The sequence below is a fragment of the Manis pentadactyla genome, chromosome 5 (assembly GCF_030020395.1).
Source record: "Manis pentadactyla isolate mManPen7 chromosome 5, mManPen7.hap1, whole genome shotgun sequence".
NCBI classification, from domain to species: domain Eukaryota; kingdom Metazoa; phylum Chordata; class Mammalia; order Pholidota; family Manidae; genus Manis; species Manis pentadactyla.
In genome coordinates this window covers 157,573,659-157,599,947 of record NC_080023.1, presented here as the reverse complement: position 1 = coordinate 157,599,947, position 26,289 = coordinate 157,573,659, and the positions used below count along the sequence as shown (strand labels likewise).

At 45.6% G+C, this 26,289-nt stretch overlaps 2 protein-coding genes across 3 annotated transcripts in view; one reads left to right on the top strand and one right to left on the bottom strand.

Moving 5' to 3' along the window:
• Positions 1 to 18,772, top strand: part of SLA2 (Src like adaptor 2) — a 24,184-nt gene extending 5,412 nt beyond the window's left edge. For both annotated transcript variants that reach the window (XM_036902370.2, XM_057502969.1), the window contains exons 3-8: positions 1,688 to 1,787; positions 2,128 to 2,214; positions 3,964 to 4,067; positions 15,903 to 16,052; positions 16,836 to 16,968; positions 17,371 to 18,772. In XM_036902370.2, coding sequence (XP_036758265.1) covers positions 1,688 to 1,787; positions 2,128 to 2,214; positions 3,964 to 4,067; positions 15,903 to 16,052; positions 16,836 to 16,968; positions 17,371 to 17,536 — 740 coding nt within the window. In that variant the 3' untranslated portion in view covers positions 17,537 to 18,772. The remainder of the gene's footprint in view (positions 1 to 1,687; positions 1,788 to 2,127; positions 2,215 to 3,963; positions 4,068 to 15,902; positions 16,053 to 16,835; positions 16,969 to 17,370) is intronic.
• Positions 18,479 to 26,289, bottom strand: RAB5IF (RAB5 interacting factor). The gene is made up of 4 exons (XM_036902382.2): positions 25,986 to 26,289; positions 24,655 to 24,758; positions 20,406 to 20,535; positions 18,479 to 19,003 (listed from the first exon to the last, which is right to left on the bottom strand). The coding sequence occupies exons 1-4, from the start codon at positions 26,097 to 26,099 to the stop codon at positions 18,962 to 18,964; spliced, it is 390 nt and encodes a 129-aa protein (XP_036758277.1). The 5' UTR covers positions 26,100 to 26,289; the 3' UTR covers positions 18,479 to 18,961.

Here is a 26,289-nt window from a genome sequence, read left to right as displayed (position 1 = left end):
AGTTATACAATGGTGTTCAATTTGGGTAACTGTGTGTTTTAAGGGACTGTGTGCCAAAGGATTCATCAAAGAAGGCTTCCCTAAGGAAGGGCCATTTCATCCAGGGAGTGAAGAATGAAGGCAAGTCAGCCAGGTGGACGGTTCAATAAGGGGTATATGCAACTCAGTGGCTCCTAGGGTGCAAGACCAGGACTTCCAGGAGGGGAAGGGGCCCTTCCAGGCCACCTGGTTCTACCCTTGTTGGAGGATGTCCTCTGCAAGACTTGGCTTGCATCATTTTTGGGGGCATCAGGCATTTCCCTTCACCATGGGATGGCCAGGCCCTGTGATGCAGATGGCTCAGAGAAGGAGAGAGAATGACAGGAGGAGCTCCAATCTGGGCCTCACAGCCTCATGGCTGCCTGAGGACCAGTCCTGGTGTGACGGTGCAGGGTGGAGGCAGTGGCTTGGGGTTCTCTGGTTCTGTGACACCCTCTGAATGTCAATCTTTGGGGAGTCTGGGCCCTTTTGGGGATGTGCTGCTGAAGCCCAGTCCCCTAGCCTGGGGCTGTGAGTGGCCATGACAATCACCCACCCCAAGTGCCTCTTGGGAGGTGAGGGACAGGGTAGTAAGCATAGCTGTGCCCTCATGCCCAGTAGAGTGCCCTGCTGAGCCTCGGTTGCCTTGCTGTGTAACAGGGATGACTAGAGATGACTGCTGGGCTTGTGAGGGTGGAGAGGATGCACACAGCACTGTCAGGGCCTAACATGCAGCAGGTACTCAGTAAAGGTGGCAGACGTGAGGCCAGGGCACTTGACTGGGCCCCACCTGCTGGTGCCTGGCGCAGTGGGCTGCACAGCTGCACCTCTTCTCAGTGGGCAGCACAGACCTACAGCCACCCTTCTGGAAAAGCACAGGAGAGCCCTCTGCCCAAGTGCAGGGCAGTCCAGAGTTACAAAGCCTGTTCACATCTGTGATTTCATGGGCCCTCCAGGAATCCTCCTCCTCCTGAGCGACCCCCTCTAGGGCCCCAGCCCTGATAGTGCATCCACTGCCCATCTCATCAGCACCTTCCAGAAGCTGAGCTCAGAGATCCATGCTGATAGCTGCTCAGAGCTACAGGTTTTAAGTTTGCTGAGCAGCAGAATCCCTTTATCAAAGTCTGTGAAGATCTGTATATAAAAGGGGATTGTAGCCAAGATCTCTGCTCCTCTTGCCACACCAACCCTTCCCTGAGGCTTTGCAGAGCCCTGCTGGGAAATCTTTTTTATTTTAATTTTTTACTAAGGTATGATTGATATACACTCTTATGAAGGTTTCACATGAAAAAACAATTTGATTACTACATTTACCCATATTATCAGGTCCCCACCCATAGCCCAATGCAGGCACTGTCCATCAGTGCAGCAAGGTGCCGCAGATCTACTGTGTGGCCTTCTCTGTGCTACACTGTTCTCCCTGTGATCCCCACACCATGTGTACTAAACATAATACCCCTCAGTCCCCTTCTCCCTCCCACACCCCTCCCCTTTGGTAACCACTAGTTCTAGAAAATCTTCAGAGTCCAGGGTTGTTCTCCCAGGATCCCAGCAGACATGCTCCCAGTTTGCCTGTGGGAGGGTTGATGGTGGCAACCCAGACTCCTCAAGACCTCGTGTCTGGAGGGAGGGCTGACTGAAAGAGTGACCATCTCTGTCCTTTGTCCAGAGAGGAGCAAGGCCACAGCCGTGGCCCTGAGCAGTTACCCGGTAGGTGAGCATGCAGAGCTGTCACTGAGACTCGGGGAGCCATTGACCATCATCTCTGAGTAAGTCCTTCCAGGGGCACTGGGTCGGGTCCTCTGCACCAGGACCCCCCGCCAGGGGAAACCATGGCCTTTGCTTCTGAGTTCACACGTGGCCCTAATGGTGGAATTTTAGGCAGCTTGCCACATGTGCAAGGAGAAGTGATGGGTGGAGTGGGGCCTGGTAGGGGTCTCTCTGAATCTTGTCATCCACCACCCACAAGGTACCTGGACTGGCAGATGCGAGGAAACCTGGGAAACTCAGGTGGGACAGGTGGCAGCAGGATCCCTATGAATCCCAAATGAGCAGTTTCTGGGGCCTTAGCCCTTCTAAGAGGAGTCTCCCCTCCTTTTCTCTCCCCAGGGATGGAGACTGGTGGACGGTGCTGTCAGAAGACTCAGGAAGAGAGTACAGAATCCCCAGCATCCATGTGGCCAAAATCTCTCATGGGTGAGTTCACACCACAGGCCCTTCTTAGGGGAGCTTCCTGCTTTCTCTTCTCACAAGCACAGTCCTTTATGTCCAGTGCTGTGCTAAGCAAGGTGGACAGGGGTCAGGGCAGAATCAGGCCCAGGCCCTGCCCTCAAAAGGAGTAGAAAACGAACTCTCTCAAGTCTGCCTGCAAGACTTAGGAGTCCAGAGGAGGGGCCTTGGGAAGCCCTCATAGAGTGTTCACATCTGGGCTTTGCAAGATGGCCAGGAATCTGGTGGTGAATACAGAAAAGGACCTGCAGGAGATGCGAGCAGCCTGCATAAATGTCCTGAGGCACAAAGATGGAAGGGTGGTGCCCCCATCATGGCGAGCTTCCGTGGGCCTGCCCTTCGAGGGAGGACTTGAGACGGGGATGCAAGGTCTCTTAGAAAATGTGAGCCATCTTTTGCCAAGAGTGAGTGACAAAAGAAATCACACAGGACAGTGACTGTAATGGGGTTTGTAGGGGGGACTTGGTGAAGGGGGGACCCTAGTAAACATAATGTTCTTCATGTAATTGTAGATTAATGATAACAAAATTTAAAAAAAAAGAAAGAAAGAAATCACACAGCAAATTCTGTCATAAGAAAGGAAGCAAGCTGCCTTTCAGTGGGGTTTTCCTGAATAGCCCAGCCCCGGGAATGTGTCACCAGGTGGGCTGGGTCAGCGCCCTCCAGTTCTGAGAAGTACGGCTCCGGCATGGGATGGCCTTCCTCTGCTGAGGCTCATGGTATGTCTGGGTGATGAAAGTAACACAGGAATCCCGAGACACAAGTGTGGGCACCCTTAGAATCAGCTTGCACAGAGGTGTGCAGGCCTGGTGAAGTCCACTTTGGCCATGTGTCTCCTGGCTTAGTGGCGGGTCAGAGGTTTTGCATGCATGCTGTTTAAGGAAGTTTAAGTCTAGGAAACACTACCTCCAAGAGTCCCTTTCCCTTACCACCCTTTCATTTACACTGTCAATTTTTGTAAGTCATATGAACAACTGTTTTATTTACTATAAAACTAGGCTAAGTTTGCTGCTGGCACCAAGCAAGTCACAGCTTCTCTAATTTATCTGCTTGGAATCAGTTCAACCCTAACTCTGGCTTTGAGGGTGGAATTTCACAAAATGACAGGGAGGCAGCCATTTCCATCAAATCAGTTTCTGTAGGCTTTGCCTGGGACCACAGGGTATGTATGGCTCTGGGAACATCAGGGGGCTGACAGACTAGTAAGCAAAATAATTCCTGCAAAACTACCCTGAACTTTCTATTGAGGTAAAGTCCTTCATGGACATCTACAGGTAAGGGATCAGGGGAAAGAGGGAGGAAAATGTGGGAGCAGCGTAATCAACCCCAGCAGTGAAAGAGACACTGAGGCGTAGCTGGAAGAAGGTCTGCCTTGGGAGCCACGTATGGTGATCAGCAGGCTGCATGATTTTTTCCAAGATTTTAGAATGCCTTAAACATTCCAGTTTAACCTTCCCATCTACAATTAAGCTCCAACGGGAGTTAGATTTCAGTGATAATGAATGTTCATCACCACACCTTTTGGCTACAAAGTTAAACTTTTAAAATGTTCAAATAGAGTATTTACTAAAGTTTTTTTTTTTAAGGAGAGAACAGGGGCAATTCTTGGAAAGGTGAGTGGCTAGCATGCTGTGCTGGGCTGCTGGGCAAGGATAGGAGAGAGTCAGCCCACCCACTGCTGGGCTGACCCGGTCCCCCTCTCTGCTGCTCTCCCAGGTGGCTGTATGAGGGCCTGAGCCGGGAGAAAGCTGAGGAGCTCCTGCTCCTGCCTGGAAACCCCGGGGGAGCCTTCCTCATCCGCGAGAGCCAGACCAGGAAAGGTGGGTAAGCTTGCTTGTCCCTTGAATGCCAAGAGCCAAGTGTGATGTGAGTTGAGGGTAGAGGCAGGAGGTCAAATGTGAAGGGCTGGAATACCTGGCCTTGGACAGACAGTTGGGCTGACTGTCCACCATGTTGCTGCCCTGAGAACCCATCAGTAATGAAGCAATCACCTGCATTTCTCAGAGTGGGTGTGAAAGGCCCACAGTGGGGATCCAGGCTCAGCCAACGCTTTGGCAACTGGGACTTGTAATAGCATATTGTCATAGGATTTCCCTGCCCTGATTTACAGTGATTCCTCCCTTCCCAAGACACAACACAATCCTGATTGCTTGGCAAAAAACTGTCAAGTTCACAAAGTCTCTGTGCTTTGGGTCACTAGCCATTCAGAGCCAGAAAACTCATTAAAGTCATCCTATGATCATTCTTTCCCTGCTGTACAGATGGAAAAATGGAGGCCCAAAAGGGGTAGGGACATGTCACACTGCACATTTACATGGGACTCCAACCACGTCAGGTGCAGGACCTTTGCAAACAAAGCACAGAGTTGATAGAGTCTGTCTCTTAGCTGCTGCCTCAAGTCCCTTTCAGCAGGGGCAGAGAGGGTTGTTGAAGGAGTGGCAGTGCCCACACTTAGGTTAGGCCCTTTAAGGGCCTTCAAACAACCCTGTGGGGCTCGTACTTCCATTGCCCCCATTTTACAGATGAGGAAACTGAGGCTTAGAAGAAATGATTTGCCTGAAGAGAAAGCTGATAAGTGCAGAGCTGGGATTCAAACCCAGCTGAGGTTCATCTCACTTCAGATACCCAAGACAGGCCCATATGTGACAATAATGGTAGAACTGCAAGCACAGGGGTAGACTAGGGAGGAGATACACAGCGTACAGGCCAGTATCCTGTCCTCACCCTCATTTGAACCCTGACAACTGTGTTGGGTGGTCAGCGTCCTTTGCTCTCTACTCACTTCCTCCTGGGGCCTTGTCCAACATGTCTTCCCCACAGCCAACACTAAAAGTTGGGCCTCTCCCTAACTTCCTTCAGAAGCTCCCTGGGTTGACCTCTCCCCAGCACCCCCTGCCCTTTTCCAGGTAGCATCAACATTTCACCCAAAGGCTGGCTGGGGTGGAGGACTGCGTGTGCACAGCAACTGCAAACAGGAAACCACAGCGGCAGCACTGCCTGAGGCAGGTGCTGCAGACTGGGCCCTGGGAGCTTGAGAAGCCACAGGAAGCGCTCCATGCTCAGCTGATCCACCCCACCCCTTCTCCTGCCTGCTTCAGCCTCCAGAACTTAGTGATCAGCATTTCTGCCTCTCTGCCCCTTTCCTAAAAGAAGGCACATACACAAGAACTGGCTGAGAAATCAAGGAAAAAGCAGATAAGATTCCGTAGGGATCCACATAATTATTAAGATTAAAGTTAGATTTGACTCTGAGCTTCCCCACAGCCAACACTAAAAGGAGATAAATCAGAATGTAGCCCTCATTATCAAACAAGGAAGAAAGTTGCCAATTCTGCAGGAAAAGCCACATTTCCTCAGTACTTAAACATTTGTCAAGCTAAGAAATCAGTTTGTTCAGTGGTTATACACTTGTGGGTCTCAAACCTGGGCAGGTATCAGAATTACCTGGAAGGCTTGTTAAAACAAAGAACTGGCCCTTTACCCAGTATTTTCTGATTCATTAGGTCTGGGCTGGGGCCTGAGAATTTGCCTTTCCGGAAAGTTCATAGGTGCTGCTGCTGGTCTGGGGACCACACTTTGAGAACAACTCATCTAGACCTTGCCTGTATGTTGGAATCATCTGGGGGAGCTTTATAAATTATTGATGCCTGCACCCCACTCCCAGAGTTTCTCAGTCAATTGATCAGGGGTGTGGCCTGGGCCCTGGAATCTATAAAAGTCCCCCAGGTGATTCTGATGTACATCCAAGGTTGGCACCCTTTGATTTAGTGGATCTGGATCAGTGAGTGAGTGGCATGAAAAACAACAGAAAACCTCAGGGTGCATCCCTGAGGATGGAGGAAATACTCCATCAAACTCTTATTTTAGGTAATTTTAAGTGCGTCCCAGATCACAGTATATATACTATGGTTTAAAAAATGTTTGACACTGCAGATCTAGGGGCCCGAGTGATGTCACAGAATGTTGGTTCTCAGACTGTAGTATACAGGAATTGTCAGGGGAACTTCTTGACAATGCAGATTCTTGGGCCCTACCCCAGACCTACCAATCAGACTACTCTGTGTAGAGGTCAGAAGTCTGCTTCCTTAACAAGCTGTCAGGATGGTTCTTATGTTTTTTTAAGTTTGAAAACACAGTTCCAGTCTAGGGAACCTAGAATTAAGTAGCAAGAGAAAATGTTTTTTTGCAATTACATAATGCATCCTGTCGTATATAATGGAAATTAACTGTTAGGACTGAGTGGCATGAGGATCAGCTTTTCTTTTTTTTTTTTATTTTTATTTTTATTTTTATTTTTTTATTTTTATTTTTTTTATTGAAGGGTAGTTGACAACAGTATTGCATTACATTAGTTTCAGGTGTACAACACAGTGATTCAACATTTATATACATGATAATTCTAGGTACCAGGTATCACCATACCAGGTTGTTACAATATTTTGACTATATTCCTTATGCTATACATTACATCCCGGTTACTTATTTATTTTACAATTGGAAGTGTGTTTATATATATATATATATATGTATATATATATTTTATGAGGGCATCTCTCATATTTATTGATCAAATAGTTGTTAACCACAATAAATTTCTGTATAGGGGGGTCAATACTCAATGCACAATCACCAATCCACCCCAAGCCCAATTCTCGTCAGTCTCCAATCTTCTGATGCACAACGAACAAATTCTTACATGGAGTACAAATTCTTACATAGTGAATAAGTTACATGGTGAACAGTGCAAGGGCAGTCATCACAGAAGCTTTCGGTTTTGTTCATGCATTATGAACTATACACAGTCAGTTCAAATATGAATATTCATTTGATTTTTAAACTTGATTTATATGTGGATACCACATTTCTCTCTTATTATTATTTTTAATAAAATGCTGAAGTAGGTAGATACGAGATAAAGGTAGAAAACAGAGTTTAGTGTTGTAAGAGAGCAAATGTAGATGATCAGGTGTGTGCCTGTAGACTATGTGTTAATCCGAGCTAGACGAGGGCAATAAACATCCATGTATGCAGAAGATTTCTCTCAGAACATGAGGGGGGAGGTTCGAAGCCTCACCTCTGCTGCTCCCCATTTTCTCACCACATGGCCCCCTGCGACTGTGCCTGTCTTAGGTTGTTCCTCCCTTGAGGAATCTTACCCGTCTCTGGCTAACCAGTCATCTTCCGGGGCCATACAGGGAAATGTAAAGTTGGTAAGTGAGAGAGAAGCCTTACTGTTTGAAAAGGTTAGCTTTTTACTTCTTTGCATATTTATGCCCTGTGGCTTCTATGCCCAGCATTTGTCTTGAGGTGTCTTTACCACTTGGAAGAATTATGATACTCGGTAAATTCGACATGTGGCACGAGTTCTATTTAAAGGTTGTGATTAGGTAGGAAGAAGAAAAGCTACAGAAGTAGCAGGCGGAAGAAAACATGGGAAGATTGATTATTTCTTTGACATATCTTCTTGTAGAGTAACTTCAGCATGGATAGGTTTTAAACTACTAATTAAATTGTGCACACACATTAACATAATAGGAATATAGTTACCTAACCAAAGCATACCTGTAATTACCAGCCATCTCCAGTGAAACCAAGAAAACCAGTTAGGCACCTTAGGCATTTGTGAAAACTTATCTATGATATGGTGGATATTGTCCGACTGAACTTAAACAGTCTGAGAGAAATCAGACAAATTAAAACAACCCATTCCTGGGGACTGTTCATATTCCATATGTTCTTTTAACGATAAATAGTCTGTGGTTGTAAGATTTTGGAGTGCTACAATTTGCACTTCTCCTAATTCTTGGTTGAGTTCCAACAGTATAGATCCAGTCCAATTTTTGTTTTACTGTATGCACAGGCCAGCTTAGATATCTCCTTCATCATTCCCATGGCAAGTCCAGGAACTGGTGGGATGAGTGCATCTACACCTGTGACAGTGCGTGGATCTTTGTTGGAGTTTTTTTTTTTTTGCTGATCATCTTCTGTCATGAGTCTTCCCGAGAGTGCTGATGTTGGAAGTTCTTTTTCATATCGTATCTTAGTTCTTTGGGGTAGCCAAATTAGGCTTTGATCCTCTGTATAAATACAAACAGACCCTTTGCCTACACTTTTATATGCCCTTTATATCATTGTGTAGAACTCATTAGAGGTCACCACATAGGAACTGCTTTTTTTTTTTTTTTTTTTAATCATTAATCTACACTTACATGACGAATACTTTGTTTACTAGGCTCTCCCCTATACCAGGTCCCCCCTATATACTCCTTTACAGTCACTGTCCATCAGCGTAGCAAACTGTTGTAGAATCACTACTTGTCTTCTCTGTGTTGTACAGCCCTCCCCTTTCTCCCACCCCGCTATGGATGCTAATCTTAATACCCCTCTTTTTCTGCCCCCCCTTATCCCTCCCTACCCACCCATCCTCCCCAGTCCCTTTCCCTTTGGTACCTGTTAGTCCATTCTTGAGTTCTGTGATTCTGTTGCTGTTTTGTTCCTTCAGTTTTTCCTTTGTTCTTATATTCCACAGATGAGTGAAATCATTTGGTATTTCTCTTTCTCTGCTTGGCTTGTTTCACTGAGCATAATACCCTCCAGCTCCATCCATGTTGCTGCAAATGGTTGGATTTGCCCTTTTCTTATGGCTGAGTAGTATTCCATTGTGTATATGTACCACATCTTCTTTATCCATTCATCTATCGATGGACATTTAGGTTGCTTCCAATTCTTGGCTATTGTAAATAGTGCTGCGATAAACATAGGGGTACACTGGTCTTTCTCATACTTGATTGCTGCATTCTTAGGGTAAATTCCCAGGAGTGCAATTCCTGGGTCAAATGGTAAGTCTGTTTTCAGCATTTTGATGTACCTCCATACTGCTTTCCACAATGGTTGAACTAATTTACATTCCCACCAGCAGTGTAGGAGGGTTCCCCTTTCTCCACAGCCTCGCCAACATTTGTTGTTGTTTGTCTTTTGGATGGCAGCCAGAGGATCAGCTTTTCTTAGGCCAGAGGTCTAGACATACCCCTGGGAAGGGAATTCTACATGGGCTTTGAGCCTGTGTGAGGACCACGGAGGGAGGCCTGGGGCCCGTGAACTCCCAGAACACTATTCAAAGAGTCTGGGGTGGGGAGGGGAAGTCCCCCATCTTCCTTAGAGGCCCTCGGGCATACCTGTTTGAATACTAGGCCTGGGGGGAACCATGGCAGGGCCCAAGTGAGACCCAAAACCTTGGTCTTTGAAGGAGCACTGAAGACTTTGTGGAGGTCACAGGACTGCTCCAGAGGTCAGTTCCAAAGCCAGGCCCAAGCAGTGTCACCCCCTAAGCTTCCTGCTGTCCAATCACGTGTTTCCTGAATTGGACTTTGTAAGAGAGACTGATGAGCAAGACATGCTTCTTGCCACTAGGGATTCATCTCTGTACATTCTGTCAGTTGGGAAACACCTATTGTGCACCTCCTCCAAGTCAGGCCCGTCAAACTAAGGTTCCTGTCCTCAGGCTGCAGACAGTGGAAGGTCCAAGGTACAGCATCCCCAAGGCTATCAGCTTCTCAGAGGCCTCAATGGAGGAGGTTCAGGAGGTTCCTGCTAAGTCCACCTCCCACACAAAGCTCCTAATCTGATCCCTCATACCACTGTGGACCCATCTCTCTTTCTGACCTCATCAAAACACCAGGGAAAAACATGGTGCCCGACCCAAGAGGTTCCTGCAGGCTAAGGTGGGACAATGGCTAAGCCTAATGGAGCTTTCTGGAATCCGGACCTCATACCTTCCTTGCCTGTTCCCTGATGGGTCTCCTTGCAGACCCTGCACCCAGCCATGGCTCCCACCATTCCTTTCCACAGCCTGCCTTGTGGCCCACTGCCCACCAGAACACTCCATGAACCAGAACATACCTTGTTCTTTCCACGGCTGCATCGTTGCACACAGTCCTCCCTCAGCCTGGAAAGCCATATACTTCATTCCTCTACTTGGCAAACTCACTCATCCTTCACTGCTCATTGCAATGTCATTTCCCCAGCCTTTGTCACTCTTGGCTCTCAATTCCCATAGCATCTTGAAAGGACCTCTTCTTTAGCTGCAGTAAACTTATTTCTTAAAATCAGGGTATGTACGGGATGTAATGTATAGCATAAGGAATATAGTCAAAATATTGTAACAGCTTAGTATGGTGATAGCTGGTACCTAGAATTATCATGTATATAAATGTTGAATCACTGTGTTGTACACCTGAAACTAATGTAATACTGTGTGTCAACTACCCTTCAATAAAAAATAATTATCTACAAAAAAAAAAAAAAAATCAGGGTATGTAGACTAAGAGCACAGGAACTAAATATTTGAAATGAGGACCATAAAGGAAAATTCTGGCTGTGCAGTGTGCCAGGACAGCACTTCTTTCCCCAGAGTATGAAGATCTGATTACCTGTGTCTGGGCCTAGTGCAGTGCAGACATGTAGTAAGTGCTCAGTGATGTTTACTGAATGGGAAGATGAGTGCATGAGGTGCGTGAGCATACATTGAAGGGAGGGCAGAGGATGAAGATCTGGGGTAGGGTAGACTGCCCCACAAGCCACTGTGCTCCCAGATAGCAGGAGTGCAAATGGTGACAGGGACTTCTCAAAACTGCTTGTATTCACAGCTCCACCCAGTGTTTATCAAAAGATTCATTCATTCATTCAACAGATCGATATTGCATGGCAGCTCTGCGCCAGCCACTGTTCCAAGCACCCAGGAATCAACAGTAAACAAAGCAAAATCCTTGCTCATAAGCTAATTGGCAAAGTGGAGAGTGAACAAATAAATAATAACGTGTCAATGGTAAGTGCCATGGAGGAACAGTAAAGTACAATAGGAGGAATGGAGTGATAGGACATGTGCCAGCACACAAAAGCCTCAAGGTAGACACGTCCCTTCCAGGAGGCAGTGTACCTGGAGAAGATCCAAGCTCACTTGGGAGTCAGTTCATTCAGGGCTTCCCAGGTGAAGACTTTGGATTTGCCTTAAGTGTAAAGGGGATGGTTCTGAGTAGGGGAACAGCATGACCAGGTCCCTCATCTGCTGCTGCTGTGAGATTTGGGGGCAGGACAAGGCGGAAGTGAGAAGCCACATGGGAAGTTGTTGCAGGCTCCTTGCGGGTGAGAAGTGGTCAGATTCTGGATATGTTCTGAATGTAGCCAGCAGGGTTATCTGTCCAGCTGAATGTGACATATGAGCAAATGGAAGCAATCAGGGATGCCTCGAGGATTAAGAACTTCCTTGGGGATGAATAGCACTGCTGTTTTCTGAGATGGGATGCTGGTGGGAGGATAAATCAGAACCATCCCTCAGGAGGCTTATGATTGGTTATATGGTTGGGGATGCTTAAAGGACAGACAATGGCAGAGCAAGTCCCTTAGAGCCACAAAGCCCTCGTGCCTGGGCAAGCCTAGAGCTGGGGCTTCTCCTAGATGGGGAAGGTGTTCTGGAGAGTTGCTGCCTGAGCAGAACTGAGTTGTAAAGGAAGGCTGGGAGTTATTCAGGTGGAATACTCTTCCATATAAAAGGAACAGCATGAGCGAAGGACAGAGGCCTGATAAGGGTTATTGGGTGTTTGCTACATGCCAGTTGCTGCCAAATTGTTTAACTGCTTCACTACCTGAATCTGTGAGGTGATCTGGTGAGACTGAGACAATTGTTATCCTCCTTTGCAGATAAAGAAACAGGTCTGAGAAGTCAAATAATGTGCTTTACAGACACAGATAGTGATCATGGGACAGCAGTGGTGTTATGGTACATGGCTTTGTGTAGGATTTGAACCCAGGGAGTCTGAGTTAAAAAGGAGATGTCCTGGAACTGGGGGAGAGAGTAGGTGTTTGGGACTGGCTGGAGCATGTGTGAGAAGGAACAGAGGGATACCAGGCACATGGGCCAGTCACAGATGGCCTAGGTAGGCAACCTATCCTACAGTGGGGCTGACAACCCCACATGGGGTTGACAAAACTTACTTATAATCCCTGAGCCTACCAACCAGATCTTTAGTGTTGCTACCCTTCCTGGTTTTAGCAACTGTGGTGACAGTGGCCAGGGTGGGGTGGCTAGGGAACCATGCATGCAGAGGATGTAGGGACTTGTGCACTTAGCTCAGCTGGGTTGGTTGGCCTTCAGGTCCTATTTTCAGTATTTGGCCTTTTCCCAACCACAGAGCTTGTTTAGGGTCACAGCACAGTTCCAGAAGAGACTCTTCTTAGAGGTATAGGGCTCAAGGGGCCTCCAGAATCAGGCAGAGAACAAGAAAAGGGATCAAGGACCCTACTCCTCACTTCTCAAAGTACACTGACTTTGTATCCTGTAGCAATGCTAAATTCACTTATTAGTTCTAGTAGCTTTTTTTGTAGATTCCTTAGGATTTTCTACATATATGATCACATTGTCTATAAACAATATAGTTTAACTACTTATTTTCCAATTCATACACCTTGTATTTCTTGCCTTATTGCACTGGCTAGGACCTCTAGTACAATGAGTCAAAGTGGAGAACATTCTTGCTTTGTTCCCAATCTTAGAAGGAAAAAAATGCAGTCTTTCCCATTAAGTAGGATGTTACTTACAGATTTTTCACAGATGCTCTATGTCAGGTTGAGAGGAAGCACCTTTCTGTTGTAGGCCGGGTAATAGCCCTCCAAAGATGTGCTGTTCCTTATCCCTGGAACCTGTATGTTACCTTGCATTGAAAAAAAGAGTTTGTGGTTGTGATTAAATTAAGGATTTTGAGATGGGGAGATTATGCCAGATCATCCAGATGAGCCCAGTGAAATGACGAGGGTCAGAGTTTGAGAGGATTAGAAGATGCCACACTGCTGGCTTTGAAGATGGCAGAAAGGGGCCATGAGCTAGAATACAAGTAGGCTGACACCTTGATTTTAGTTCAGTGAAACCCATTTCAGATTTATGACATTTAGAACTATTGAGATAACAAATTTGTATTGTTTTAAATCACCAAATTTGTGGTAATGTTACAGCACCAATAAGAAACTATTATACCTTGTATTTATAATTTTTTGTTTTTTATAATGAGTGTTGCATTGTGTTAAATGATTTTTCTGCATTCTTTAGGTGATGCTTTTTCTCCTTTATTAATATAGTGAATTATGTTGTTTAATTTAAAAATCAACTTGTATTTTTGGGATACAGCCAATTAGGTCATAATGCATTATACTTTTTATACATGACTGGATTCAATTTTTGTGAACAGTTTGTTAAGGATTTTTTATGTCTAGGTATATGAAAGATACTGGTCTATAGTTTTCTTATAATTTTTCCTAGTTTTTATAGCAAGGTAATACTGGCCTCAAAAAATGGTGGGTAAGTGTCCCCTCTGCTTCTACTTTCTTAAATAATTTATGTGAAATTGGCATTATTTCTTCTGTACATAGTTAATAGAACTCATTAGTAAAGAAAACCCAGGGTTTTCTTTGTGGAAGTTTTAAAATTATGGATTCAATTTCTGCAATAGATATAGGACTACTCAAAATTTCTATTCATTGTGTCAATTTTGGTAATTTGTGTCTTTTAAGGAATTTGTCCATTTCATCCAAGTTGTAGAATTGACTGGCATAAAGTTGTTAATAATATGCCCTTATAACCCTTTTAATGTATGTAGGACCTATGTCGATGTCTTCTCTTCATTCCTGATATTGGTAATTTGTTTTTTTCTTCCTTTCTTGATTAGTCTAGTTTGAGGTTTATAAATTTTATAGATCTTTTCAAAGAATCAGCATTTGGTTTCTCTATTGTTTTATATGCCATTTATTTTTGCTTTATCTTTCCTTCTTTCTATTTACTCTTCCCTTTCTAGCTTCTTAAAGTAGAAGCTTAATTTATTCTGTACCTTTTTTTTCTTTGAATGTAAGCTTTTAAAACTACAAATGTACCTTTAAGTACTGATTTAGCTGATGTCACAAATTTTTGTTTTATTATTTAAAAATATTTTCTAATTTTGCTTGTGATTTCTTCTTCAATCCCTGGGTTATTTCCAAGTATTTAGGGATTTTCCATATAGATTACTGTTATTAACTTATAATTTATGTTGTTGTAAGAGAATGTACCTTTAATGATTTCAATCCTTTTAAATTTAGTGTTTAGAGCACTTCCTCAAAGTAAATGCTGCTTAAAATGGAGCAGTGCCTGTGGCTGGGGAAATACACTCTTGCTTTTTGTTGGCATTCCACAGGGGAAGGTCAAGTACAAGGTCACTGCCTCCTTTTCCAGGTTCTCTTTGCCATAGTGTACTCATTTATAAATTAGGAATAGCTATACCTACCTCATAGTGTGGTTTTAAGAATTAGATAAGCCATATAAAGCACATAGTAAGCAATCAATAAATGAAAGCTACAGATAACTTTAGGTCATTAGATGATAGTATTAGATTATTACTATTAGTACACTAAGCACTCTCTTCCCATTTGGCTTTTATGAAGTGTTGACTTAAATGAATCCCACTTTACAGTTTTAAATGCTCTCGTATGTATCTTCATTCTGCTGAAAACTACTACTGGAGGCCTGTGTATTATAACAATTTTACAGGGTTTTTATTCTCTATTCATTTTTCAGCCATGCGCTTTCCTCTTCTGGCCAGTTTTGTTTTTTTCATTAAAATTTTGGTGAAACCAATATAATATTGTGTATCAACTACACTAAAAAATTCTGGTTGAAACCCATCAAATTACATTTTGAATGTGTACATTTTATTGTATGTAAATTTTCCCTCAAAGTTAACTTTAAAAATTAAAAAAGCAAAACTGGAAAAATTGTCATGTATCAGTATATATAATATGTATGTATAGGTTAAAGACTATTAAAAACTTACACAGTAACAGTCCTTTGAAGCCTTGTGCATGCTTCACTGTGTTAATGATTCAGTTACTTTTCCTCATAGCTATATGCCGTATATGTATCTCTAATGCAATATAGTCTTATCTGCCTTTGAACTTTAAATAGAATAGTGCCGAATGTATGCTTTTGTGACTTGTTGTTTCTGCTCGTTATTTTCAAGATTTATCTATGTTTATGTGTGTAATAGTTACATTTTCCTGCTGTATAGTGTTATTCTATACTCTCCTATTCTATTGAGTGCCTATGGGCTGTTAGCAGCTTTGGGCTTTTCAAGTTTTGGGCTGCTATGAATATTCTTGTTAGATGGTACAGGTAACATGTTGGGATAGAACATCTGGGTTTGTGAGGTATGTGCACGTTTGAATTTCACTAGTTAATGCTGTTTGCAAAGTGGCTTGTGCTAATTTATCTTCCCACCAGCAGGGTGAGTTCCTCCTCCTCAGTTTCCTTGCTGACATGACACATTTTCACATTCTGACACTTCTGTCGCTTGAGTCTTTATAGTAACAGCCAACACTTAATATTCACATGAACTGCACCAGGCCCTCTTCTGAGCACTGTGTCATGATCTCATTTAATCCTCATGAAAATCCTCTCTCTTATGAATGTGTTGTCACTTATGACCAAGAGACTTAAGTCCTTGTCCCTCCCCTGTCTGCTTCCCTTCGGTCTGGGCCTGTGGCCATGCTCCACAGCTACTTCATCTCTTCCTTCTCCCAACCTGGGCTGGGCTGGGTCCCAGCAGGACCTCAGTCTCGCCCTCGGCTGTTCTCCCCAGGCTGTTACTCCCTGTCGGTCCGCCTCAGCCGCCCTACATCCTGGGACCGAATCAGACACTACAGGATCCAGCGCCTTGACAATGGCTGGTTGTACATCTCACCGCGCCTCACTTTCCCCTCACTCCAGGCCCTGGTGGACCATTATTCTGGTATGGCCTTTCCTTGCTGCCATTAGAGTATACTGGAATGTGGGGTCTTGGGGGACAGACAGTTGTGCCCTTGGGTACTTTACCTTCTGGAGAATATAGATAGACAGAAGAGGGCCTCCTCTCTCTTCATGCCAGTCCTTGTGCCAAGAAATGTAGATTGGGAGCTCTGTCTTCATACTCTGCCCTGATAGGGCCATATAAATCTGTGTGAACACAGGCCTCGCCCACCACTGTGGTTCTGAGCTAAAGCCCCAAACAGCAGGCAGAGTTCTCTCCACAGGAACTAGGCCGAGAACTATTGCTGTTGTCTAATTCAACTGATTGTCAGCATTTTTCTGGTGCTTGTCCTGTAACAGGCACCAGAAGATGCAGTTACTAGGGCATCCTGGCAAAGGGGTGGAGAGGAAAGACCACTCTTGGAAAAACTGATCAGGGGTTTTCCAGAGGGTCATTCCACATAGTAGATACTGACAGACAAGTCGAGACTGAGCACTCCTTAGCTTGCTTCTTTCCAAAGCATTTTCCTTGTCAGAAACTGGGGCTCAAAGAGGTCTGTCACCTTACCCATATCACACAGCAAACTGAGTCTCGCAAAACCTTGCCCAGAATGACCTCGGACTGCATCTCAGCCTCTAGATCAATAGCTCCAGACTCATGCCATCACTCTTTTCTGACCATGCACCCACCTGCCAAATCTGGAAAGCGGTCAGGGTAAGGGTGGGGGTGGTTGGGGAGAAGAGCAGGGCTGGAGTCAGCTGTGCCAAGGGTCTGTCTCTTCTTCAGAGCTGGCTGAGGACATCTGCTGCCTCCTCAAGGAGCCCTGTGCCCTGCAGAGGGCTGGTCTACTGCCTGGCAAGGCCTTACCCCTACCTGCAACTGTGCAGAGGACACCCCTCAACTGGGAAGAGCTGGACAGGTGAGGGGACCACTGGAACATGAAGGCGGAACAAGGGACAGGACCCACCCCTGAGCACCCAAACCCCAGAATGGGCCTGTTCAGGGACCCACGGGGGCCAGTGAGCACTGACAACTCCTGGAGGCCAGCCCAGGCTCAGCAGGTTGGTAGGTGGACTGGTAGGGAGGAGAAAGTAGCATGAATATAGGGCACACTTGGACACCAAGGTGGCCAGGAGGGAAGGCAGGCCAGACAAGAAGGGGCCCAACAGCACCAGTCCTGAATGGAGATGTCAAGCTGGGGCTTGATATGACAGGGAATGGGGAGCCACTGTGAATTTTTCATCAGTTTTTGAGAACAGTGATGTGTGTGGTGAGTGCAGGGGGATGGGCACCTTGCCCCATTTTTGCCCCCTCTCCACAGCTCTCTCCTGTTCTCTGAGGCACCTGCAACGGGGGAGGCAGCCCTCCTCAGCGAGGGGCTCCGGGAAGCCATCAGCTCCTACATCAGCCTGACTGGAGACATCTCCTTGGATGATGCCAAGGCTCAAAGCAGAGGCCGAGAGGGGAACCAAGGCTGTAGTACCTAGAACCCAACTCAGCTGAGCCTGGCTGGGAACCCGAGGCAAGGCTGTACACTGAGGCGGGGAGGGCTGGGACACAGAGGCCATGCAGGATCCCACTTGTAGCCTCTGCTCCTTCCTTTTTCAGCCCTAAGAAGTTAACCTCGTGCCGGTGCTGTGATCCCACCCCCTGCAACCTCTGGCTCAACTACAGATCAGTTGAATGGGGCCAGGGCTCCAGAAAGAAACTAAACCTCCTCTGGGGTCTGACCCACTTGGTTCCTTAGCTTGGGATTTCCAGGACTATCTTCTCCTCTGCCTGCTGAGTCCCATTCTACACCCCACCACCCCACCACAAGGTACAACCAACCACTAGTATCAAGGAAAAAAAAACAGCATTTTAAGAAAATTTATAAGTCTCCCTCAGAATAGGATGTGTTCTCAAAGGGACAGGAAAGCAGATGGGACAGCTGGCTCACCACAGCAGCAGAACCCGGGCTGTCTACCTGACCCCTCAGAGCAAAGGGCACTTCCGACAGCCAAGGTCCTCAAATATTTCCTTTAAGCCCCTTCTCTGGAAAGTCCCAGCTCTCAGACCTCTTACTTCACTTTATGGCTTATCATCTGAATGTAGACAAGCTTTCCTGGCTACAGTGGCCTTGCCATCTTGTGGCCAAATGCAAAATGACACCTGAGCCTAGCACACTGCAGTTAGGTGAGTCATACGTCTCACTGGGCAGGGGCATCAGAAGGTGGTGAGCCCTCTCTCCACAAAGCCAAGGCCACAGACCACACCAACTCCAGCCCTTGATTTCCCTGCTGCTCATTAAGGGAAAGGGCCCTACCTGGAGCTGCCCAGGGAGAGGAAGAAGAGGGAAGAGGGAAGAGGGAAGAGGGACAGGGAAGGGCAGACTGGGTTCTGAGGCTCGAGGTGAGGTGGGAAAGGCTTTACCAAGCATCATCAACAGGTTCTCAATTAAAGATCGATTTATTCAAGTATCTGAAAACATTCTACAACGGGAACTGTTATTCGATGCTGCCTGTACTGTGCTACGGACATAACTGCCATACTGTTTTCAGGAGACTTGAAATGCCACTGATAGTTTAAAAACTGTACACCTGGTGGAGAAGTGAGGAAGACAATTTAATATTTCATCCAGATCCAGAGGTGCAGCAAATTAAATGACAGCTCCAGTCAGCAGAGAGGTGTTTCATGATGATATCCAAGAAGAAAAGTTGGTGATGGACAATTCAGAAATGCTTCCCCAAAAGGTAGATTGTTCTTTAAAAAGTTTTAGGTCACAACCCTTGCAGAAAACATGCCCAACATAATGATTCTTGGTCCAGGAAACATGGGTCTTCCAGGTTCCACGTGGCTGGGATGCCCCTACAATCATGTTTCTGTGCTGTAACTAAGAGGGTCCTTTGGACCAGACAGTGAGCTATACACCATCAGTCATAGTGGATGGCAGTGTAAAAGATGATCCAAATGACCTAGAGAGGAGACAAGCAATGTTCATAGGTCACCTGTTTAACACCCTATCCCACAAAACAAAAATGTCAGATAACAATGTGTACACAGTGGGCTTCTCAGGGGCTATCCAAAGAATAATCTGCTTGGTAGCCTAAATAATTTCACCAAAATCAGGTTGTCTCTAACAAAGCCCAGGATTTCCCACCTGTGTTCCCAAAGGCATCCTGGACAAGCCTCTCCCCCTACCATACAGCTGTGGAGCACCAGGGAGTGGAGTCACACATGTGGAAATGATACAGGGAAAGCAGACAACAATGCCAATTAATTGTTAGGATTAGCAACCAGCGTGAAAGTGAAACCACCATATCCTCTCAGCTTCACATCAAATAAAGCAGAGCTTCTCAAACTGGCTGCCCATTGCAATCTCCTGAGACAAATATATACAGAGAGATACCGAAGTGCCACCTCCTACAGATTTTTATTGTTCTGGGCTAGGCTCTATTTTTTAAAAAAAATAACAGATACAAGGCAGACAAGTAGTGACTCTGTAGCATCTTGCTACGCTGAGGGACAGTGACTGTAGTGGGTGTGGGGCGGAGGGGGACTCGATAATATGGGTGAACGTAGTGAGCACAATGTTGCTCATGTGAACCCTTCATAAGACTGTATCAATGAAATGTTAATAAAAAAAGAAACTGAAAAAAGAAACATAAATTCCATAAACTTCACCCCTTTGAAGTGTACAATTCACATATTTTTAGTATATTCATAAAGTTGTGCAAACACCACTGATTCTGGAACATTTTCCTCACCCTTAAAATTTGTTCCCTTATCAGTTATCGATCACTTCCCTTCCCCCCTCCAGCTCCCAAGCCACTGCAATCATGAATCTACTTTTTGTCTTGTACAGATTTGCCTATTCTGGACATTTCACATAAATGGAAACACACGGTGTGTTCTTCTGTGTCTGGCTTCTTTCATTTAACGTAATGTTTTCAAAGTTTATCCATGGTGTAGCAGGCATAAGTACTTTATTTCTGTATATGGCCAAATAATATTCTGTATAGATATACAACACTTTATTTACCCATTCATCAAGGAACAGTTGTCCTCACTTTCCAGCTATTATGAATAATGCTGTGAATGTATTTTTAAATGTTCCCCAGTTTCTAATATGCGGTCAGAGTTGGGAATGAGATGTAGAAGATGATGGGCCCTGGATTTGCACACAGGAGACTGCAGTGTACCACACCACATCATCTGCGACAATGCTGACTGGGGAGAGGACATGCCCTCCAGCCTCAAGAGCCTTTTGAAAAATGGTACCCCAAACACACAGTAATGCAGCCAGTGGGCTCCCCTTGAGCAACTGACCCCTCCTGAAACTACAGGATTTACTGTAAAACTATCAGCTACACGTACCATGAACAAGGCAAAAGATGTCATAAACCCTTCTTTTGTGAGCTCCCATGTGCCACCATATTCTTCCTCATCTATCTGTAGGTAGTTGCTGAAGTAGAGGTACAGGACTCCTGCATTGATCAGGCAGAATCTGGAGAGGAGAAGCACCAATCATGAACATAAGCACAGAAGACTCCGAACTCCCCTCAACAATGGTCTGGCTCTATCAAGGCAATCATTTGCACAGGTAAGTGTATTATGGAGGGAGGTGAAATGATACAGGAAAATGTTTAGGCCCTTCAGGAGCTGCCCACTTGGCTGAGTTACAGACTTAAAGAAGGAGCAACTCTTGAGTTGCCCAGCAAGAGTAAAAAAAATTTTAACAATTTTAAAAGCACATTTAAGTTCTCCAAGCCCCCTTGAAATAAGGCAGGATGGCTACTGAACCATTCCAAACAGGACCAGTACCTGACACAGGCCTCCAAGTAGCTCCGGCTGGGGTGAGGGGGTTAATGGGACAAACACGTTAAGCTGCTGCTTCATGGCCTAGCTGAGTGAGCAAAGGCATGCTAATGGAGCCCTGCATAATTCCTGATGGGAGATAATTTCTGGATGTCCACTGTCTGCTACTGCACTCGACACAGAGGCAAACATCACAGTTCTGCCCTCAGCTATTAGGAGCTAAAAACAACAGGGAGAGTGGAATTGAAACCAGAGGTACGTGAGCACCTCCATGAAGGTCTCTGACCACCCCCCCATGCATTATTTAACTGATACAGGAACTAGAATGCAGTGAGCAGTAACATAATCCACTCTACTGATCTCTTGGTAGTGCTATCACGTAGAAGTAATTTTCATAAAGTGATTGAGACTTTATAAGTAATCTTTCCAGTTAGCATCTAATCTAAATGGGGACTGTATGTCTTAGGCCACAACCCCTCTGAAGGCTATGGTAGAAAAACACAGAGCAGTTCCTCCTAAGGATGAAGTGTGGGCTGGCGCAGGGCAGAACAGTAAGATGACACTGAGTATACATCATTGAAGGGGTGCTGGCAGACCCCTGAGCAAGGGGGGGATGATAAGGGTTTGCATACATCAGGCAGTCTAGTTTGTGAGTAGTGAGTATGGGCTTTCTCATGACTGAAAGGAGCAGGAGCTGAGAGACTGGTTTAGACCCTGTACCACGTTCCAGGACACGAGCACAAAGTTGAGGATAGGGACTAGGAAAATGGCTGAAGGAAGGGTGGGGCAAGAGTTTCCAAAAGGCTTCAAGCTTAAGGACTTGGGAGTTTAATGGTTCCAGTTACACAAGAAGGGACTCAGGAAGAACAGAAGGTTTTTCTTGGATTTTGTATGAAATACAGTCCCTGGCTTGGCCATGTTGTGGCCATATCCTTATCTTCTGTCTGAAATCTTGGGACCCAGCCAACCAAGCCACCTCACCAACCTAGCCATCTCGATCTGGCAAGGGTTTCATTTTGGACAGGCTGAGTTAGTGGTTCTAGACAGACTACTAAAAGGACTTAGAAATGTTACTCTGGGGGTCAGGTGACAGGGCTAGAGATGACTAGAGACTATCAGGTGTAAAGTGGCTGCTTAGGTAGATGAAATAGGGAAATACAAGGGAAAGAGGAGATATGGCATGACAGGAAGAGAGAAAGGGCTGACATGAGTCCTGCCTTCTAAGAGTTACTAAGTAGAAAGTGAAGTCACAGAAACAAAGGCATTAAATATTTGGTGGTCAAGAGGAAGGGACTGGGAAAGCACTAGAAGGGCTTCAAACTGAGCTTTAAGGACAGGCATAAACTTTATACTGTTAATAAGGAAGAGAACTACACAGTAAATATGCAGACAAAGAAATGAATGTGCTGGACTTGGGTGGGTTGGGGGAGCTATTAAAAAGACTGCCTCTCAAATGGGTTTTTTAAAATTCTACCCTAAAAAACTCCAAACATGATTTTGATAAAATAATGAACCTCTAACAAAGTATTCTGACTATGGGGCTGGAAGCCTACACAACAGTGGTGTGTAACAAAGCTGCTTTTAAAGGTAGATGGGAATTTGTTTCAGTTTTTTATTTTTATTTTTATTTTATTTTTTTATTATTATTATTTAAAAAATTTTAACAAGCATTCATCAGAACATCTATTAATCATGTGCCAAGCTCTATGACAGAAAGAGGCAGGAAGGGATGGACAGTGCCCCTCTCCGATAATGCAAAACCTCAGCATGCAGAGCAGAACCATCACTCAGTTCTCGCAAAACACAGACTTGAAGAAAACGGTTTTACCTCAACAGGCCCTAACTGGTGGCCACAACAGAAACAAGAAGCCAAACTGGTCAAAACCAGACAGAGAGCAGTTAAGGCAAGAAGCGAGGAGAAGAGACTCACCAGAACTGAGTACCAGAGCAGCCCCACACCTAAACCCAGGCATCTGGGTCAGGCAGATGGAGAGGGGATGTGTGTGGAAAAACCAATGTCCTTGGCCCCTTTCCAAGAGCAGGGGAAATGTGCCAACCAAAAGAGGAAAGGGATTCATTTGGAGTGAGAGCAACTGGCCCTGGCAGGTCAGTGTGAGACGAACCCCAGAAAACAGGCAGTGTGCAAAGCAGCACCGTGGGCAAGCCAGCCACTCCAAGGTCAATTCACTCCAAAACACCATGTTTCCTGTTTTCTCAACAGCCATATTTTACCACTTCTTGTAAAGCTAATCATCTGATGATTGCAGTAAACTATTTATGGGGTACCCATGATGTACTAAGCACTACATTTAGCAATCTATTTGCATTATCTCATTTAATTCAAACATCAATCTCATGAGGAAGGCACTTTTTTGGCCCACATTTTAATGATGAGGAAACAGTCTCAGAGAGGTAAGCCCAAAATTATGTAGCTTAACAGTCGCAGAGCTGGAACTTGAATCCAGAGCATTCTATCAAGTTAAAAAAAAAAAAGTCCATTTGGGCAGCTTAACTCATCTGCCACAGTGGGAAAGATACTAGACTAGCTCTAATCTTTGCTACATTATTCCCAGATTGGGTGACTTCAGACAAACCCCTTAGGAATTCTACAAGACAGTGCAGGGAGTCTGAACCAATGTTACCCTCTTCTAGAAAGGTGGCCTTGAGAAGACGAAAGATTCCCTCCTACCTTTAGATTGCCTTTCTCTGGCATTTTCCTCTTACCTGCCTTTTCTTTCACAGGAAGCTCAAATGGGGTGGTGACCAACATTCTAAAAATATATCTAGATACCACCTCCAACCTGGGAAGACCTCTGTGAACCCCAGGTCCTGTGTTTCATCACCCTTAACCAGTCCTCATCAAGTGTCCACTCTGTCAAAGTCACTCTGTCAAACTCTTACTGGTTTCCTTGGACAAATGCTCAATGTCATATATCGAAACCTTTTTAGTTAGGAGCAGGGACTATACATTCCTTTTGCATTATCTTCCGAGAAAATAAGGAATTCAAATGAGTTTGAAATCTGTTTCACCCATTTTGGCCTAGGGAAAAGGAAGAAGAGATGTGATGCCCTCTAAAACAGTCAGTGTGATTTCTATGGGTGAGGGGAGAGTTTGTATTCCCTGTGTGAAACTGTCCATCTCCACTATAGCTTGTCTACAATTCCCATCTTAAGACAACTCCCACACATCCTTTTAATTCGATTTGGTGGGCATGAGGACTCACTTTCTGTGGCTTTTTAACAAGCTGAGCCATGACCAGGGGATGATGTCAACTATGCTGCCACTAGCAACAAAATCACAGTAAGAGGTGCACAGATGAATCTTCTTTTTCACTGCCTTCAAAATGTAGAGATCTGAAACAGCTTCTGCCAAAGCCAAGATTCAGGACATCTAGAATACCAGGCACAAAGGAGTGGTCATCAATTACAGAAGCTCCCCTACTTCCCAAACTTCCATAGGTATAAACAAAAGTCACACCAGAACACCAACAAGCAACCTCTTGCATGAGGTCACTATGGACTCATGAATGAATGAACTGGTCCACCTTCAGACAGGTAAAATGCCTAATCGCAGATGCTTCTAGGCCTGCTGAACTGAGGAGCACCACACCAGACCCAGGAGTGTTACCAAAAAAAGGGCCACTTTTTTGCTTTAGTCATTTTATACACACTCACACACACAGTCATTAAAAAAAAAAAAAAATCATTATCTTAAAAAGTAGCAATGGCCTTTTCCTTAAGAGGAAAACAAAGTCTATTTGGGGCGGGGGGGAAGGTAAGCTGAAAGAGCAAGACACCCAAGACTTACCCTGCTATTCCCAAGAAACCTCGCAAAGGTAACACTCCCCAAATGACACCTAGGATCACAGCAATGATCTGTCGAAACCAGTAGATCACATCTAAAAATTCATCCTATAGAAAAGAAAGAGAATACATGCATTATCTGGAGTGGGTGCCACAAGAGAGCCTCCCATAATAAGTGAAGAACAGAAAAGCTTTCTACTAAACACATCTTTCTGGGAAATTTTCCCCCAGAGCAATGGTATGTGGTTCTTGAAGCTCCACCTCTTATACTAAAACATGCTTAAAAAGTGATATATTTAGTATAGAATTAAAGTGCTAGAGGCAGGTGCCAGCATTATCTAATTTTCATACAAGGACATGGACGACTCAGGTTTCTGACCTGCCCTAGATTGCATAAACTAGTCTTCATACAAGGAAAGAAAGAAATGACACAGCAAATCAGAAAGGTTTTACAAGAGCTGGGCAGGGCTGGCAGCAGGACAAGGGCACCTTCCGGAAGTGCCTCCCATCCCCCCCCCCCGCCTTAAGGGAACCCCAGAAAGGAAAACCCTTCTGGCAAGGAAAACTGCATCAGTCCAGAAAAACAAAGGAAAGACTGCAAATATAACATTTTTTTCTGGCCGACTGGAATTAATTTGTTTGTGGTGGTCCCTTCCAGATCATGGAGCAGGGCTGAATGCCTGTGACCAGTAAGTACATACTGAAGCCACAACCAATCCTAACACGTTTGGTGGTTTCTACACTTATCTTGCAAAGGTGGTCTCAGTATTACCTCTCAATTCTCCCACCTGTTAAAGAATTGGGTTTTTCGTCATTGAACAATAATGCAATGGCAGTTCACCTTTAGTGAGCCTGTGGTTAATGCTTTAATGTACCACGGTACCTCACTTCACAGTTGTTCTGAGAATTGAGTGAGAGAATGCATGGAGAGCACCAGACCCACAGAAAGCACACAGCAAAAACCCGCTACCGTTACTGTTCATGCTAACAACTGTGTTAAGTAATTAATCCGGAAGTAAGTCTCTTAGCGAAAGTCCTACTGGGAGTAAAAGGCGGAGGTCGAATTCAGCTCTCGCTGTTCAAGCACACGCCTCGCCCGCGAGTGGCAACCTCTACCCCCTTCTCGCCGCTTCCCGCGTGATCTAGGCGGCTTCACCCTTAGGCCACTCGGCGGTGAGCCCCGACCCCGGCTGTCAGGCCCGGGCCCGCCAAGTTCTCCCCTACACCCTGACGCCACGCGCCCTACCACGCGAGAGTCTCGGCCGCGCCCGGAAGGGGACTGGCGCAGGCTCGGGCCTGTCATTTGTCCCCAAGTCCCCCCAGGTCCCATCGCACCTTGTCCTCCCAGGCCGCGTCGCTTCGCAGCACCTTACTCCAGACAGAGACTTTGAGGGCCCCGTTGGCCAGTTGCGGCTGAGGCGGCTCCTCCTTCCGCCGCCCGCCGCTCATCCTCCCGTCGCGCCGCCCAGACCGGACCTGGGGCGCGCGGGCCGAGCCAAAAGGATCTGGGGTCGTGGGTCACAGCGCGCGGGGCGGCGGGGACAGCAGCGACAGGTTCAGCAGTCGCATCCGGTGGCGTGCTGAGGCTGCCCTCACCGGCCAAACTGCCTCGCTCGGCCGAGGCCAGGTGCCGCGGAGG